The 18882-nt window shown below is 36.5% G+C and overlaps 1 protein-coding gene across 6 annotated transcripts in view; it reads right to left on the bottom strand.

The window, feature by feature from the left end:
• Window positions 1-18882, bottom strand: part of NBEAL1 (neurobeachin like 1) — a 150208-nt gene that overhangs the window by 110748 nt on the left and 20578 nt on the right. For 5 of the 6 annotated variants that reach the window (XM_081581943.1, XM_081581947.1, XM_081581945.1 and 2 more), the window contains exons 3-6: window positions 17894-17985; window positions 12775-12936; window positions 3194-3275; window positions 2511-2638 (exon numbers count right to left, since the gene is read on the bottom strand). In XM_081581943.1, coding sequence (XP_081438069.1) covers window positions 2511-2638; window positions 3194-3275; window positions 12775-12936; window positions 17894-17985 — 464 coding nt within the window. The remainder of the gene's footprint in view (window positions 1-2510; window positions 2639-3193; window positions 3276-12774; window positions 12937-17893; window positions 17986-18882) is intronic. The other variant, XM_081581948.1, reaches the window with a different exon arrangement.

Below are 18882 nucleotides of genomic sequence, written 5' to 3'. Positions count from 1 at the left end.
CCTCGGAATAGGGATACTGTCGTACATAATATTACAGTATTGTTATAAATTTTAATAGACTTACCATTAATGTAATACATTTATCGAAACTACTATTATAATCCAATATGTCAACTGACCTAACAGTGTCCTATAGCATTCCCACCTTCTCGTCCCAAAGTACAGTTTCCTATCCAGGGTCAGGCATTGCATTTGGCAACCACATCTCTTTTGCCTTCTTTAATCTGAAATATTTCCACAGCTTTTCTCTATGACACTTTTAAAGAATGCTGTCTCTTAACTCTTCCTTTTATTCACTAAAATGTTGTCCCTTTGGAGTTTGCTTGATGTTTCCATATAATTAAGATTCAGATTATGCATTCTTAGCTGGAATATTATATAAGCAACGATAGGTCCTTCTTAGAGTATCACAGTTGTAGGCATAGGGTGTCCACCTGTTTCTCAATGATGATGTTAATTTTGATCACCCAGTCAATGTACTATCCAGTACTGTACAAAATAATTACTAATTTTTCCTTTGCAACAAGAAAGTAATCTGTAGAGAAACATTTTAAAATTATGCAAAACCCATGTTCCTTACCAAACTTTCGCCGTAGATTTGGATTCCTGATTCATAACTTTCCTATAATGTGTCCAAAATGTTGATTCTTTTCAAACATCAGCATCCCCTGTACATTACTAATTGTCATTTGGCCTTCTAATGGAAGCAAGAGCCCTCTCTACTCCCTTATTTTTCTCTCTCTCACAAATTTTATCAATCAATCACTGGTATGGACTTAGGAACTCCTTTCTTCCTCCAACGGTTTATGACTAAAGACAACTTCTTTCAACACATAAAGGAAAACAAATGCATAATAAGTGGATAGGATCATTATATTTAATGGTGGTGATCAGCCATTCAGTCATTTCTGACTCTGCAACCCCATAATCTGTAGCCTGCCAGGCTCTTCTGTTCACAGAATTTTCCAGGCAAGAATACCAGAGTGGGTTGCCATTTCCTCCTCCAGGGGATCTCCCTGACCCAGGAATCAAACCAGTGTCTCTTGCGTCTCCTGAATTGGCAGGTGGATTCTTTACCACTGAGTTACCTGGGAAGCCAGTTACATTTAATAGCTGGAGTATTTGTTCCTATTATTTCTATTAGATACTTCTTGCTTTACTTAAAAGATGTGTTATTTCAATAAAATATTACTATATAGAACATACAAAGTACTACCACATAGTCTATATACATGTTCTCTCAGTTATTAATTCTCAACCACTATTCAATGGTGGCTATTCAAAGTGAGGGTATCATACCCTGGAAACCATGAAAATCCTATTAAAAAAAAATCAAAACATTCTAGTAACGAAATGTTGTAGGAAGTAGGAATTGCTTATAAATAAGATACACTACATTGAAAACAAAAAATCTTCAGATTGATAGTACAGCAGACAGGGAGACTGAAAAAAGAGATCTGACTGTAGGTGACAATACACCAATTCTTTTCCCACAGGTAAGAAAGTTATCTGAGTTTCTTATACTCTTTGAGCTGTATACTGGTAATTATGCCTTTGTTGCTAAGCTACCAATCCATCATCTACATTTCATCTGCTTCGTGATGCTGCAACAGGCATTCTACAAACTATATTTCTTTTTCTCCATGTACCTCACTCTTGGTTTCATCAACACTTGGTACTAAATGGAGACTGGAAGACTGAATGGTTGAAAAGCGGAATGATTCTTTATTGCTTTTCTTTTTTTCACCAGTCAACAGTTCTTAACTATGGCATTCACAGTTGGTTTCTGTCTTCAGCTTATTTTTGGCAATCCCAGAACCAGCCTCTTCATGACTGCTCAGTGATACCAGCACTGGCTTAGGGTTCTTGCCTCAGAAATCTCACACCCAGGAACTGCAGGACCCCTTCTCTGAAACTTCTAGTTTCTGATAACTCCAAACTCTTCCCTTTGTTCCCACTGCCCCAGGGAAGTAGTTGCTTCCTGAAGCCACTATTTCTGTATTATACCAGTGTCCCCCCTTTTGCTTTTTGAATCCTCTAATATCTACTTAAAATTTTCCTTTTCCTATATTCTCTCTTTTAAAGCACTGGTTTCTGTTTTCCTAACTAGACCTTGGCTGACATAAGGTCCAAAATTTAAAATAAACATTAATGCATAAAACATTATTAAAATTCATTTACAAATTATGAAATATGCTTCTAAAAAAAGAGAAATTTCCTTGAAAAATATGTACATTCTACTTGATGCTACTGTGCTCTGAGATTTTTTACCATAGATTATTAGCATTCAATTGCATTACAAAATAAAAGATCAGAGTAAATTAATTATCCAAAAGTGGCATTTATCACTAATTCATTACCTCCAATGCACCTCTCTATTTCAGAGATAGAGATGGAGCCTCAAACACACCTTACCAGTTGCTTTTATAGAGAATGAGAACTGCTTTGAAGAATTACATTTACTAGGACATTTAAGTGCGCAAATGAACACTATGATTTATAAGACATACCCTGAAATTCGTTGCCTCCAATTCCGATATGGGTCATATAAACTTTCGCAAAATGCCAAGGCATGGATCACAAATTCTTCAATAGATGTCTGATCTGCCAATTCCTTCTCTTTTTTTTTGCTTTTTAACTGAGAATTTAAACAAAATCATATGCACTTAAAAATATTAAGTCATATGACATACTGTGCAATATCATTAAGAGATTACATGTTTTATTCATCTAATAATAACAAATAATTTTTATTCAAATAAGCCTAAGTTCCACTTGAATCTGCAGGTCAGTTAATCATATGAACTAGATATAACCACTCAAATTTCAAATATTTCCTAAGAAACGTTTCAAATTGACAGCCAAACATTTTTCCAAAAATGAAGATGCTTTCAGTAAGAAGGCTATTTGATGAATAAATACTAAAAACAGAAAATGACAAACTGTGCCATTTTAAAAAGCCATTTACAAAATACTTCAATTTTTAAATTAAAATAACAAAATGTATTAATAACTGTTTTTCTACTTTTAGATAATATGCATAAGATGCCAGCAATAATGTGCCCAATGATAATTTAATGATCTTCTCAATTAACACTTCCTCTGAAAACATTTAACTTCACTAAATTTTAAAAAGTAAAAACTAATTACTCTCAGTAAAGCATCAAAAAGAAATATATTAATTCACACCTACTTGCTGAATGTAGAGTGTTGTCATAGTGATAACATGATTGATATATGAGCAGGTCCCAATTTCTTCTACATTAGATAAATTTCTGTGAGAAAAAATATCCATATATTTATTGCATATTTATGGTGAGAAAAATGCATGCTCATGTATTCAGACTGATTTTCAGAACACTTGTTGGCAAATGAAGTACAAATAACATTCATTAAAACTTAAAATCAATTTGATTACATAATTGCTTTCCCACTGAGAATGCAAAACACACCTCAAGCACCATTTATCTCCTACAGAGAATAAGAAACACATGTTAATTAGCATTTGTTTATTGTGAAAAATTAGAAAATATCACAAAGTAGACAGAGTAAAAGTCATTAACATTCTTACAACTCAAACATTAGCAAAGACATACATTGTGGATTGTTTCTTTCCAGGTTTGTGCTATTTTCCTCTGTAGATTCTTAGCTTGGTTTTTTGTACATATCATTGCCTTTATAAGACATTTTGTGTAGTTTTACAGTTATCATCTTGCTTTCTGAAATTGGGTTACCCTTTTAGACTCATAATATATCTCTTCAACTGTATTAAAAAGCCTGAGAGAAGGGTGGATATCTATACATACTCCAAGAGGGCAGAGTATGTGCCTTGTGTAAAGCAATGGATCAACAAGGGCATGGCATTTAGTTAAAATCTGACCCTCATTTTTATTCCATTTTTAACAAGATCACAGTATAGCACATAAAGGGGCTTCCCTGGTGGCTCAGATGGTAAAGAATCCACCTGCAGTGCAGGAGACCTAGGTTCAATCCCTGAGTCAGGAAGAGCCCCTGGACAAGGGAATGGCTATCCACTCCAGTATTCTTGCCTGGAGAATTCATGGACAGAGGAGCCTGGTGGGCTACAGGCCACAGGGTCGCAAAGAGTCAGACATGACTGAGCAACTAAAACTTGCACTTTTTTTTTCATGGCACATAAAATGCTAAAGTGTACTCTATCTAACCTCACCAGTCTTTTTCTTTACATATTAAAAAAAAAAAATCTATTAAGACAAAAAACTCTATTAAGTTCTGAGACATTGTGACCTTGAAAAGTATTCTGTATCTTAAAATCCAGTAGATGCTAAAAGAACAGGAAAAATTAACTGAATTAATAGACTTCTTCAGAAGTCAGAATGGCAGGACATCTCTGAGAAAGCAGAGAGAAAAGGCAGAGGTAACATTCAAAGCCCCTGTGGAGGATTCCGGGAACACAGCCAAGTAGGAAGCACAGGGAATCTGTCTCCCCACCTAGAAACAGTTACACTGGCAAAATCAGTTTGATATAAGTATTTTGGAAACCTTGAGCCTCTGATGAAGGGTGGCAACTTCCAGATGAAGATGTAGATGGTAAATTGCAATTAATGTCCTAAATTATGGACATTAATTTAAATTCCAGCTATTAGCACAGCAGCAGCTACCAATCCCCATCCCAGACATGTGGTAAACAGCCGTGCATATATTCCAGAAGCAGCTTGGAACCAAGCTTACAGGAACCATTATGGGCAAAAAGGACCCTGTCCTCCAAATATTGGAGATCTGTGCTCTTGTCACCAACTGCTGCATCTGATTATAAAAGGTGCAAAGAAACAGACAGGCAGCCACTGCTATTGCACCTACCCCCACAGTTATTACTCTTCCCGCTCTGGGCAACGTAATTTCCAGGGGACTTAACAGGTCATTTCCCTTTCCACCTTCATCTTTTTATTTTTTTCCCCTTTTGGGAGACAGATATTGAAGACTAGGATATTCAAAAATGATGGCATAAATGGGGAAAATTAGAGAGTGACCACACACGCTGAGGGAAAATCATAATAGATCTGAGCAGACCTCATGTTTACAACTCAGGTTGATTCTCAGCACAAAGACAATCTGTAATAAAAAAAATATATAAAAGCAATAAACAAGAGTAACAACAAAAAGCAGTAAACCACTGGAAAGGAGATAAATCTGATTTTCAGCATTACGTTATTAGATTCAATGTCCAGCATTCAATTAAAAACGAAAATCAGAAGGTATACAAAGAACTAGGGAACTACAGCCCAGTCAAAAGAAAAAAAGAAATCAACAGAAACTCCCTGAAAAAGACTTATTGGACAAAAACTTCAAATTAACTGTCTTCAAGACACTCGAAGTATTCAAAGTAGGCATGGAGAAAGTCAAGAAATTAATGTGTAGACAAAATGGAAATATTGATAAAGAGATTTAAAAAACTAAAAAGAAGCCAAAAGAAATTCTGGTGCTGAAAAGTACAATCATTACAATGAAAAATTCACTAGAGGAATCCAAGAGCAGATCTGAAGAGGCAGAAGAAAGAATCAGGGAACCTGAAGACAGCACAATGGAAATTAACAAGTCTAAATAACAGAAATAAAAAAATGTGAGTCCCAGAAAAAGAAGAGGAAGAAAAAATGGAACAGAGAATACCTGAAGAAATACTGGGTGAAAATATTCCCAATTTGATGAAAGACACAAAAATAAACAGCCAAGAAGCTCAATAAACTCCAAATAAGGTGAACTCAAAGACACCCACACTGAGACACACAAAGTTATAATCAAACTTTCAAAAGACAGAGAAAGAATCTTTAAAGCAGGAAGAGAGGAGTAATTCATCACATATAAGATATCCTCAATACAATTATCAGCAGATTTCTAATAACAAACTTAGGCCAGAAGATAGTGAGAGGATATATTCAAAATGCTAAAAGAAAAAACTATCAACCAGCAATCCAGTATCTGGCAAACTGCTTCAAAAGTGAGGGAGAAACAAAGACATTTCCAGAAAACAAAAGGTAATGGAGTCGGTGCCCACTAGGTCGACCATGCAAAAAAATGCTCAACAGTGTCTTGCAGGTGAAAATTAAGGACACTACAAAGCAACTCAAAGTCGTATGAAAAAATAAAGATCTCAATGAAGGTAAATATGTGGGCAATTATAAAAGCTAGTATTATTGTAACAATGATTTGTAATTGCATTCTTTGCTTTTACATATTTTAAGAGATCACATTTAAAGGAAAAAAAACACTGTTCATGTAAAAACTAGTATTAGTGTAACTTTGGTTTGTAACTCCAAATCTTATTTTTATATAATTTACAAGACTAACACATTTAAAATAATTATTAGCTTATGCTTTGCAGCAAACAATGTATAAATGTAGTTTTGTGATACCAAAACCAAAAGGAGTAGGGAGAGAGCCATAAAAGAGCAGAGTTTCTGTATGTTATTGACATTACAGTGGTATAAATTCAAATTAGAGTGTGATAACTTTAGAATGTTAAATGTAATACCAGTGGTGATCACAAAGAAAATATCTATTGAATATATACAATAGAATATGACAAAGGAATTTAAACATTTCATACAAAATGTCAGTTAAACACAAGGAAGACAGAAATTTAAGAAATGAGGCACAAAATCTTGTTTTAAGGCATAAAGTAAACAAATAGCACGATAACAGAAATGTTACTTTCAATGTAAATGGATTAAAGTTTCCAGTCAAAGAGAGAGATTGGCAGAATTGACACAAACACATGATCCAACTATATATTGTCTACTTGAGGTCCAAGGAAACAAACAGGCTGAAAGTGAAAACAGAGAAAAAGATACTTCATGCAAAGAATAATTCAAAGAGAGTAGAGGTTGACATGTGAATATCAGATGCAACATGCTTTAAGTCAAAAAAGGTTACAAGAGACAAGGACATTATATACTTAAAAAAGCGTAATATAATATAATAAAGGTATATATAACATTACATATATAACAAGGGGCTTCCGTGATAGCTCAGTGGGTAAAGAATTCTCCTGCAATGCAGGAAACACAGGAGACATGGGTTTGATCCCTGAGTCAGGAAGATTTCCTGGAAAAGGAAATGGCAACCTGCTCCAGTATTCCTGCCTAGAAAACGTCATGGACAGCGGAGCCTGGTGGGCTACAGTCCAAAGAGTCACAAAGAGTCAGACACAACTTAGCATGCAGGCACAGGCAATATAACAAAGGTATAATACTAGCAAGAAGATATAACAATTATAAATATTTACATATCTAATGACAGGTCATCAAAATATATGAAGCAAATACTGACAGAACTGAAGAGAGAAATACAGTTCTCCCATAATAGCTGGAGAATTCAATATCTCCTCCACAATAATGAATAAAACCAATAGACAAGATAAGCAAAGAAACAGAGGACTTAATTAACACAGTAAACCAAACAAATCTAACAAACATACACAGATCACTCTAGCTAATAACAATAGAACATTCTTCACAAGTGCACTTGGAACATTTTACAGGATAGACACTATGTTAGGTTACAAATTAAATCTCAATAGATTTTAAATGACAGATATCATACAGCATCTTCTCTAACCAAAACAGGATGAAGCTAAAAACAAAAGGAAAACTGAAAAATTCTCAAAACTGTGGAAATTAACCAAAAGACTTTTAAACAATCAACGGATCGAAGAAGAAATCATGAGGGAAGTTAGAAAATACCTGAGATAAATGAAAAGAAAAATACAACTTATCAAAACCTATGAGAGGTGGTGAAGTAGTGCAAAGAGAAAATGTTACAGGTATAAGTGCTTACACTAAAGAAAAGAAACCAACTACTCAATTGCCTAACTTAAGGAATCAAGAAGAAAGAACAAACTAAACCCAAAGCTAGCAGAAAGAAGGAAATAATAAAGATCACAGCAGAGACAAAGAAATTCTTAAAAACACAGAAAATTAATGAAACAAAAAATTAGTTCTTTGAAGATATCAACAAAGTTAACAAATCTTTAGCAAGACAGACAAAAAAAAGGAGAGATTATGAAATGAAAGTGTGGACATTACTACTGATTCAGTTCAGTTCAGTTCAGTCAATCAGTTGTGTCCAACACTTTGTGACCCCATGGACTGCAGCACGCCAGGCATCCCTGTCCATCATCAGTTCCCAGAGTTTACTCAAACTCATGTCCATTGAATCAGTAATGCCATCCAACCATCTCATCCTCTGTCGTCCCCTTCTCCTCTCGCCTTCAATCTTTCTCAGCATCAGGGTCTTTTCAAATGAGTCAGTTCTTCACATCAGGTGGCCAAAGTATTGGAATTTGAGCATCAGCATCAGTCCTTCCAATGAACTTTCAGGACTGATCTCCTTTAGGATGGACGGGTTGGATCTCCTTGCTGTCCAAGGGACTCTCAACAGTCTTCCCTAACACCGCAGTTCAAAAACATCAATTCTTTGATGCTCAGCATTTTTTATACTCCAACTCACATATTCATACATGACCACTGGAAAAACCATAGCCTTGACTAGACGGACCTTTGTTGCCAAAGTAATGCCTCTGCTTTTTAATATGCTGTCTAAGGTTCGTCATAACTTTTCTTCCATCTGCAATGATTTTGGAGCCCCTAAAAATAAAGTCTGCCACTGTTTCCACTGTTTCTCCATCCATTTGCCAGGAAGTGATGGGACCAGATGCCATGATCTTTGTTTTCTGCATATTGAACTTTAAGCCAACTTTTTCACTCTCCTCTTTCACTTTCATCAAGAGGCTCTTCAGTTCTTCTTCACTTTCTGCCATAAGGGTGGTGTCATCTGCATATCTGAAGTTACTGATATTTCTCTCAGCAATCTGGATTCCAGCTTGTGCTACATCTACCCCAGCATTTCCCATAAAGTACTCTGCATATAAGTTAAATAAGCAGGGTGACAATATACAGCCTTGATGTCCTCCTTTTCCTATTTGAAACCAGTCTGTTGTTCTATGTCCAGTTCTAACTGTTGCTCCCTGACCTGCATTCAGATTTCTCAAGAGGCAGGTCAGGTGGTCTGCTATTCCCATCTCTTCAAGAATTTTCCACAGCTTATTGTGATCCACACAGTCAAAGGCTTTGGCATAGTCAATAAAGCAGAAATAGATGTTTTTCTGGAACTCTCTTGCTTTCTCGATGATCCAGCCGATGTTGGCAATTTGATCTCTGGTTCCTCTGCCTTTTCTAAAACCAGCTTGAACACTTGGAAGTTCATGGTTCATGTATTGTTACACCCTGGCTTGGAGAATTTTGAGCATTACTTTGCTAGCATGAGAGATGAGTGCAACTGTGTGGTAGTTTGAGCATTCTTTGGCATTGCCTTTCTTTGGGATTGGAACGAAAACTGATGTTTTCCAGTCCTGTGGCTACTGCTGAGTCTTCCACATTTGCTGGCATATTGAGTGCAACACTTTCACAGCATCATCTTTGAGGATTTGAAATAGCTCAACTGGAATTCCATCACCTCTACTAGCTTTGTTCGTAGTGATGCTTCCTAAGGCTTGCTTGACTTCACATTCCAGAATGTCTGGCTCTAGGTGAGTGATCACACCATCGTGATTATTTGGGTCATGAAGATCTTTTTTTATATAATTTTTCTGTGTATTCTTGCTACCTCTTAATATCTTCTGCTTCTGTTAGGTCCCTACCATTTCTGTCCTTGAGCCCATCTTTGCATGAAATGTTCCCTTCGTATCTCTAATTTTCTTGAAGAGATCTCCGGTCTTTCCTTTTCTATTGTTTTCCTCTATTTCTTTGCACTGATCACGGAGGAAGGCTTTCTTATCTCTCCTTGCTATTCTTTGAAACTCTGCATTCAAATGGGTATAACTTTCCTTTTCTCCTTTGTTTTTGGCTTCTCTTCTTTTCACAGCTATTCGTAAGGCCTCCTCAGACAGCCATTTTGCTTTTTCTTTTTCTTGGGGATGGTCTTGCTCCATGTCCCCTGCGCAATGTCATGAACCTCCATCCATAGTTCATCAGGCATTCCGTCTATCAGATCTAGTCCCTTAAGTCTATTTCTCACTGCTACTGTATAATCGTAAGGGATTTGATTTAGGTCATACCTGAATGGTCTAGTAGTTTTCCCTACTTTCTTCAACTTAAGTCTGAATTTGGTGATAAGGAGTTCATGATCTGAGCCACAGTCAGCTCCCGGTCTTGTTTTTGCTGACTATATAGAGCTTCTCCATCTTTGGCTGCAAAGAATATAATCAATCTGATTTCAGTATTGATCATATGGTGATGTCTATGTGTAGAGTCTTCTCTTGTGTTGTTGGAAGACAGAGTTTGCTATGACCAGTGCATTCTCTTGGCAGAACTCCATTAGCCTTTGCCCTGCTTCATTCTGTACTCCAAGGCCAAATTTGCCTGTTACTCCAGGTGTTTCTTGACTTCCTACTTTTGCATTCCAGTCCCCTATAATGAAAAGGACATCATTTTGGGGTGTTAATTCTAGAAGGTCTTGTAGGTCTTCATAGAACCGTTCAACTTCAGCTTCTTCAGCATTACTGGTCGGGGCATAGACTTGGATTACCATGATATTGATGGTTTGCCTTGGAAACGAACAGAGATCATTCTGTCATTTTGAGACTGCATCCAAGTACTGCATTTTGGACTCTTTTGTTGACTCTGAGGGCTACTCCATTTCTTCTAAGGAATTCTTGCCCACAGTACTAGATATAATGGTCATCTGAGTTAAATTCACCCATTCCAGTCCATTTCAGTTCACTGATTCCTGGAATTCAAAGTTCACTTTTGCCATCTCCTGTTTGATCACTTCCAATTTGCCTTGATTCACGGACCTAACATTCCAGGTTCCTATGCAGTATTGCTCTTTACAGCATCGGACCTTACTTCCATCACCAGTCACATCCACAACTGGGTGTTGTTTTTGCTTTGGCTTCGTCTGTTCATTTTTTCTGTAGTTATTTCTCTACTGATCTCCAGTAGCATATTGGGCACTTACTGACCTGGGGAGTTCATCTTTCAGTGTCCTATCTTTTTGCCTTTTCATACTGTTCGTAGGGTTCTTAAGGCAGGAATACTGAAGTGGCTTGCCATTCCCTTCTCCAGTTGGGATTCCCTGGTGGCTCAGATGGTAAAGCATCTGCCCACAATGCGGGAGACCCAGGTTCAATCCCTGGTTCAGAAAGATCCCCTAGAGAAGGAAATGGCAACCCACTCCAGTACTCTTGCCTAGAAAATTCCATGGATGAATGAGCCTGGTGGGCTATAGTCCGTGGGGTTGCAAACGTCGGACACAACTGATTATAAAGAAATAAAGAGATATATAAAAAGATATATTATATAGGACTGATTATAGAGAAATAAAAAGAATTATTAGAGTATTATGAAGAACTGTATAACAGATTTAATAACATAGATGAAATAGACAAATTCCTAGAAACAAAAAACCTCCCAAGACTAAACCATGATGAAATAAATAATCTGAACAGATCTTCAACTAATAAAGATACTGAATCAGTAATCAAAACTCTCTCAACAAAGCAGGCCTAGACCCAATGTTTTCACTGGCAAATTCTACAAAACATTTAAAGAAGAACTGATGCCAATCCTTCTCACGTCTTTCCAAAAAGTGAAGAAGAAACACTTTATAAATCATTATATGATACCAGTATTAGCCTGATACAAAATCAGACAAGAGATTACCAGAAAACTACAGACCAAAATCCTTATAAACATTAATGCAGAGATCTTCAACAAAATGCCAGTAAAGAGAATTCAACAGCATATTAAAAGGATTATATACCATGACGAAGTGGAATTCATTCCTGGAATGCAAGGATGGTTCAACATATGAAACCTGACCAATGTAATATGCTTCATCAACAGAATAAAGGGAAAAAAATCCACATGATCATCTCAATTAAAAAGCATTTTAACTGCACAAAAAGCATTTGAGAAAATTCAACAATCTTTCCTGAGAACAACACTCAGCAAATTAGGAATAGAAGGAAAACTGTCTCAATTTAATAAAATCTATATATAATTTCACAGCAAATATCATACTAATGGTAAAAGACTAAAAATTTTTCCTCTAAGAACAAGAAGACAGATTTTAAAAAGCATATGATGTTCCTAGCCCAATGGCTCTCAAATTTTCATATGCAGATTAACATGGTATATGTGAAAAATCAAAATGCATGAGCTCTTTTATATCAGAATTTCCATCCATAAGGCTCAAACTCTGCATTTCTAGTAAGCGTCCCAAGTGATATTTAAACACACCAAATTTAAGTGCCATAGACCCAATCATCTATAAATCTGGAAATATAACCTATGGAATAATTATACTTTCTTTGGTTAAATTATAAAATGAAAGACTAGAAAAATACATTTTGCAAATGGCAATGCACAGTATAAAAATGTGTATGTACATGTTTACAGGAGAGGACAATAGAGAAAATACTAGTGCAGCAAATTCTTAAGTAACAACTCTTGTCATTGTCTTAACTCTAAAGCAGTTATTCTTTTATCTTGGCTGAATCTCTCTACGTAGGTATACTAAAAGGCTTTCCAACATAATAACGAACTACAAGCCTACTTCAAAAGCTGTACTCATCCTTAAAAGCTCCACATGAACAACAAACATCATTAATAACCAATAAATACATTATTAGTCTGCTATTAACCACATGAACAACAAACATCATTAATAACCAATAAATACATTATTAGTTTGCTTTAATTATTTAAAACAGATAACTAGTTTATTTGCACTAGATACCTGCAAAGAATAATGAAGAACTTGACAAGCAAAATTGACAAGGCTTGCTGTTCTTCCTCTAACCCATCAGCCATTTTCTGAACACACTGTAGAAGCTGGATTCTCAGAACCTGCAGAATATTATCAGGAAGCAGAGATATTCCGGGAGGCACATCATCCACCCTACAATAGAAAGGAAACAAAATAAGAAATGTGTTTAAATGCAGGATGAAAATCTCTGGCACTTTAAAGGAACTACATTTTCAGTTCAAATCCTAAAGAAGCTCCTCTAGATCACATATTCTGTGCCTTCTCTCTGCAAGGTACCACCAAATGATTAGTGATATTTTAAAAGATTATTAGAGCAGAGTGATTAGTAACACTTCAGAGGAGGCTTACTGAAAAGAGAAAAAGATGCTATTTAGTATTCTCGACTGTGCAACTTTTAAAGAAAATACTTAAATATATATTAGTTCACCTTCTATTACTTAGAAATAAAATATGTGTCTATACCAATTCTAAAAGAAACAGTAACTAACAAATAAAAAAGAAGTACCTATAACTAGTTTAATATCTGTTAACTGCTTCACTAAATAAACAATATTCACCTACCTATAGACTCCCTAAGCCATCTGATCAGAAAAGGGAGAGAAGATAACTAGCAAAAGGAAAGGAGAAAGAGATGAATGTAGAACTCCAAGCACAAACATCAACAGAAGCCTCTTTTAAAGTGATATATCAATATTTTGTGACAAGTGGTTTCTGTGTATGACCATTTGGTTCCACAGGGCAAAAACAAACACCAGATATAAGTAACTCCTTGCATGTGCCTCTCACATTAAAATCCCCTAGATTCAGTGTCAGAAGCCTGCATGCTAAATTCCACCTCTGTAACTTGAAGTATTCATTTAATCTCATCTCTGAAGTTCCCTAATCTATGAAACTGTAATAACAGATATCTGCCCTATTTCACTGGGCTCTGAAACCAAGTAGTCAGTGTGCATTTTCCACTTTAAAATAGGTGAAGAACTCTACAAAGGTAATGCATTTTAAATACACATTTCTAAAACCTAAGAATCTTTCATAAGTCACTATACTAACTTTCCTATCTCTATTAGGAAAATGCTCAAATCATAAAGAAGCAATGTGAAGAACTTATATGATTAAATGACAATTATACTTATAATGGTCTCTTTTTCAGATAATGCTTAACATGAAGTATTAGTACTATTTTTACATTGAGTAAAAGGCGTTGATTGTAGATAGAAAAATCTGAAGCACCTCAGCAGCAGTCACATAAACACACATGATAAATATTAGCCTCTTCCTGAACCACCCTACAACATAAATTAATAAAGTGTTTTATAAAATAAATACAAGTCACAAAGCAGACTACCAAGGTTGCCTAATTCTACAACTGTGTTATAAAATATGTTTTGTTTTATTCTGGGCATCATTTCACTTGCAACTTTGGATTCTTTAATTCTCTCTTATTTACAGATGGCAAAAGAAACACTCATTTTTATATTTAATTTTTTCTGAAGAGCTAAAAAAGGTGACTAGAAAAAACAGAGCCACTTCAAAATAACAAATATTTAAATAAAACTGATTATCAAGACTAAGCAAAACTATTCCTCCTCACTTTTCCAAAAATGTAAGTCAGCAAGAAGACATCAGATTTCCCAATATTTCATTCTAGTTATTTAAGAATCGTTCCTTTTGTCCTTAGTTGTTCCTTTCTCTATTTACATATGTTTTTATTTTACTAGGCAGAAAAAAATATTAGCTTCTAAAGGAGTAATGTTTTTTCTTAACTGACTCTCATAAAGTTAGTTAGAACATGGTTTATAGTCCATGTTGGAATTTTTGGCCTTGTTCCTAATGTGATGAAGACTTCAGAATTTAGAAGTATGTTCCCACCTCTAAGACTTCTTGCCAAAATTCTAAGCTGCTTTTGCTGAAATTTCCCAAACTCCAGAAATCTTTTCCACTCCTCTGTTCGCCTACTCAATATCTCCTGTAAACAGCTGCCAATTGTTCTAACATAGGAAAAAGTCCAACTTAAATTTCAAGGCTTTGTAATCTGGTAAAAGCAACCCTCGCCTTGTATTATGAATTCTCTAACACAGAAATTTTATAAAGTCAGTGTACTTTAAATGAGGATTATCTGTGAGCTGCTTTAAGATGACGACCAGTTTTATACATCTGACATATACTATTCACTTGAAAAATGGAAAATTTACTACTAGCAAAATCTAAATCCATATTCTGACAAAGATATGAAAAATAATTTTAAATAAACAAACTAAATCTCAAGTAAAAAGGCTATTGGCATTCTTCATCTTACTTTAAATATAGTGGCAATATAATTCTATGTACTGTTTCTAGAAACAACCTCCGAAGAAAGGAGACATTTATACCAGATGGATGATAACAAGTGCATCTTACAAAACGCCAAGCATTCAAAGGCCAAAATCCTGACTCCATAAAAACTCTTACATTCATGATTTAAAGTGAGCTGTAAGTTTTTATAATAAAAGCACTTCTAAGTATAAATGGTGGTTCATTTCCCTGGTGGCTCAGATGGTAAAGAATCTGCTTGCAATGAAGGAAACCCAGGTTCGATCCCTGGGTTGGAAAGATCTCATGGAGAAAGAAATGGCAACTTACTCCAGTATTCTTGCCTGGAAAATCCCACGGACAGAGGATCCTGGCAGGCTACAGTCCATGGGGTCTCAAAGGGTTGGACACGACTGAGTAACTGAGCACGCATGCACACACGCAGTATAAACTACAAGAATACTCTTTTATGAGTAGAAATCAATAATAATCTTATTTTGAGTTAAAATTTAATACTGATTTTTCAGCCTTTATAAACTTGTTACAAATAATCTAATGGGGAAGAACTCTGAAATTGCATTTATAAACAATAAAGCACTTGTGCTTTCTGAGCATAACCACATCGTTTCTTAAGTTCGATTCTTTGATCCAAAAACTCAAATGATTTTCTTTCTCTGAATTATTACAATCACCTCTTAATGGGGCTTTTTGCCTTCAGTCTCAACCCTTCCCAATCCAACCTCCATAATGCCACCAAAATGACTTAAAGAAACAAACAAACAAAAAAAAACCTTGATCATGATACTCTTACACAAAAAATTCCTTACTAGAGTCTTGTATCTTCCATAACAAAAAATCAAAGTCCGTGAGGAGTGCATTCATGGCACTTCATGATCTGGCTCCGATTTGATTCTCCAAATTCAACTCACCTGGTCTACACTCTCGGTGCCTACCTCTACCTCCAAACTGCAAACATTTTCCCTCCTGAAGATTTTTAATTTTCCAGATTCTCTTTCTTTTGGGGGGATGGGGGAATTGCAGAGCAGGTCATGCAGGATCTTTGCTCCCCGGAAACTAAGGATCACACCCCCACCACCTTCAGTGGAAGCATGGGGCCTTAACCACTGAACCACCAGTGTGTTCACTCACATTTAACTCTTTGCAACTCCGTGGACTGTAGCCCGCCAGGCTCCTCTATCCATGGAATTTTCCAGACAGGAATACTGGAGTCCAGGGGATCTTCCAACCTGGGTATGGGACTCCATCTCCTGCAGCTCCTGCATTGGTAGGCAGCTTCTTTACCACTGCGCCACCTGGGAAGCTAGGACCACCAGGGAAGTCCCAATTCTCCAGATACTCTTTTTCGTCATCAACCACCAGCCATTTCTCCCCTCCCCTCTCAATACATCTCTACAAATTTGAGTTCCTTTTGTGGCTAAAAGTAGCTCCTCATTGCTCCAGCTTTTAACTACAGCCAACCTAACCTCTCCTGCCTAACAAGGATTAGGTCCACAAGATGACTTGAGGTACAATACAAAGTTTATCCGGGAAGTGGGCCTGGGAACTGTGAGACTATGGAAATGGTGGCAGGCAGAAGAATGGGAGAAAATATTTGTACTTTCACTTATACATTACTGTAAGATTTTAATTTTTCCCCTATTTTATGATTTTCAAATGCAGTTTTTAAAAATCTGAAAACTTGACCTACTCCAAGGTGTTTTCCAGGGCCCTACTATAGGCCAGGAAAAATAAGTTTCAATTACAATGCCTGTCATATAACAAAGAAATTTTAGGCAAATGAATAGAGTGACACATGGTGTACCCTTAGATAGTTTCAAAAAAGGGGCTGGTCATATCTGAATGACTCAACCCCCAACCTTCTGAGAGGGGAGAGGAAGCACAGACTAAGGTCGATCGAACAGTCAATGATGTAATGAAGGGAAGGGAAGTCGCTCAGTCGTGTCCGACTCTTTGCGACCCCGTGGACCGTAGCCTACCAGGCTCCTCCGTCCATGGGATTCTCCAGGCAAGAATACTGGAGTGGTTTGCCATTTCCTTCTCCAGAGGATCTTCCCGACCCAGGGATCGAACCCAGGTCTCCCGCATTGGAGGCAGACGCTTTAACCTCTGAGCCACCAGGGATCCTCCAATGATGTAATAAGACCCAACAAAACTCTGGAAAACCAAAGCTCAAAGAGCTTCCTTCTTTGAACATACTGATGTTCAGGGAGAGCAACACACCCTGACCCCACAGGGAGACAGCAAGAAGCCCTACATCCAGGCCCTCCCAGACCCTGGCCCTGTTCTTATGTGTGTCCTTCATAATAATACCATAATCCTAAATATAGGAATTTCAGTGAGATTTCTAAGTCACTGTAGCAAACTACTGAACGTGAAGGAGTCATGACAACCTCCAAATTTATAGACCGTTGGTAAGAAGTGTCAAGGTCTCCCTAGCTTGCTAATAATGTCTGAAGTGAGGACAGTCTCGCAGAGGACTTTGCCCTTAACTCGTGCCATATAGCACTAAGTCTGGGTACTATCAGAACTGAAATGAACTGCAGGACACTCAGTTGCCAGTGGCTTAACAAAGCAAAGAAGAGGCTTCTAGAAGTCAAATTTAGTATCAGCAAGAAAGATGACTGTGATCAATCAGAAATGTCTGCTAGGAAAGCAGGGTTATGCAGGAGGGGCATGTGTGTCATATAATTGCCATCCTTCTAATATGTCATCAATGAGGTTTTTATGACAAGAATTAACAAACTCACCCAAGGGTAGGAAACTAAATGTTTCTACATACCTGGTAGGCAGCTTTTCAAAGTCAACATCTAAGAATTGTTCATAGCTAGAAACAAAACTGTCCAACCACAGCTTCAGGTAATCTGGATCTTTCTGAAATAAGAAAACCATTGTAATATTAAGTATGTAATATTAACTTTTTTAAAAAACGTTTTAACTCCTATTGAGCAAATATATAAACTGATAATCTAAAGAAGTAATAATATGAAATCTCTAAATGATACTCAGGAAAACATAGGAGCTGTTTTAAAGTGTGTATTAAGTATAATGAACCCATGTGACTCACACAAAGAGCTACGGTCTTAACAATACTCTGTAAGATTCTACACAATTTGCCCTCTCCTAACTCTGTGGTCTTACCCACTATCACCCTATACTATACTGGCTTCCTGGCTTTTACTGGGACAAGCCAGACATGTTCCCATCTGAGGCCTTTGCAATGGCTGTTTTCTCTCTCTAGAATACTCTCCTCCCAGACAGCTGAATGGCTAACCCCTGCATCTTCTTCAAGTCATTCTTTAAATGGCTTACTCTCAACGAAGCCAAATTTTGCTACCTTTTCTTAAAACTAGAAGCCTTCTGATCATGTTTTCCTAAAATTACAAGCCTTATAAGCCAACATTTACCTTATACTCTATTCTGTTGTCCCACTTCCATGGTGCTTTCTCGCCTTCTCACACACTCTAGAATTTGTTCATTACCTGTCAGTTCCCCTAGACTGCAGACTTTACAATCATAGGGCCTATCTAAAGGCTCACCACAAGTGACTATTCTGTTTACTAACAGATAGCAAGTGCCTGAAACGGTTCCTGGCACTGACCAGGTACTAAACAAATACTTGCCCAATGAATTAATGAAAAATATAAAAAACCTAAATAAAATAAAATTGAAGATGGATCATTAACCTAAACATAAAAACTAAAAGATCTTCTAAAAGAAAATATAGGAGAATACCTTTGCAACCTTGGAGCACACAAAGATTTCTCAGCT

This window comes from Giraffa tippelskirchi, chromosome 3 (genome assembly GCF_054371585.1).
Source record: "Giraffa tippelskirchi isolate mGirTip1 chromosome 3, T2T-mGirTip1v1.2.pri, whole genome shotgun sequence".
NCBI classification, from domain to species: Eukaryota; Metazoa; Chordata; class Mammalia; order Artiodactyla; family Giraffidae; genus Giraffa; species Giraffa tippelskirchi.
The sequence above is the reverse complement of the archived record's forward strand: the minus strand, read 5'-3'. Positions and strand labels throughout refer to the sequence as shown.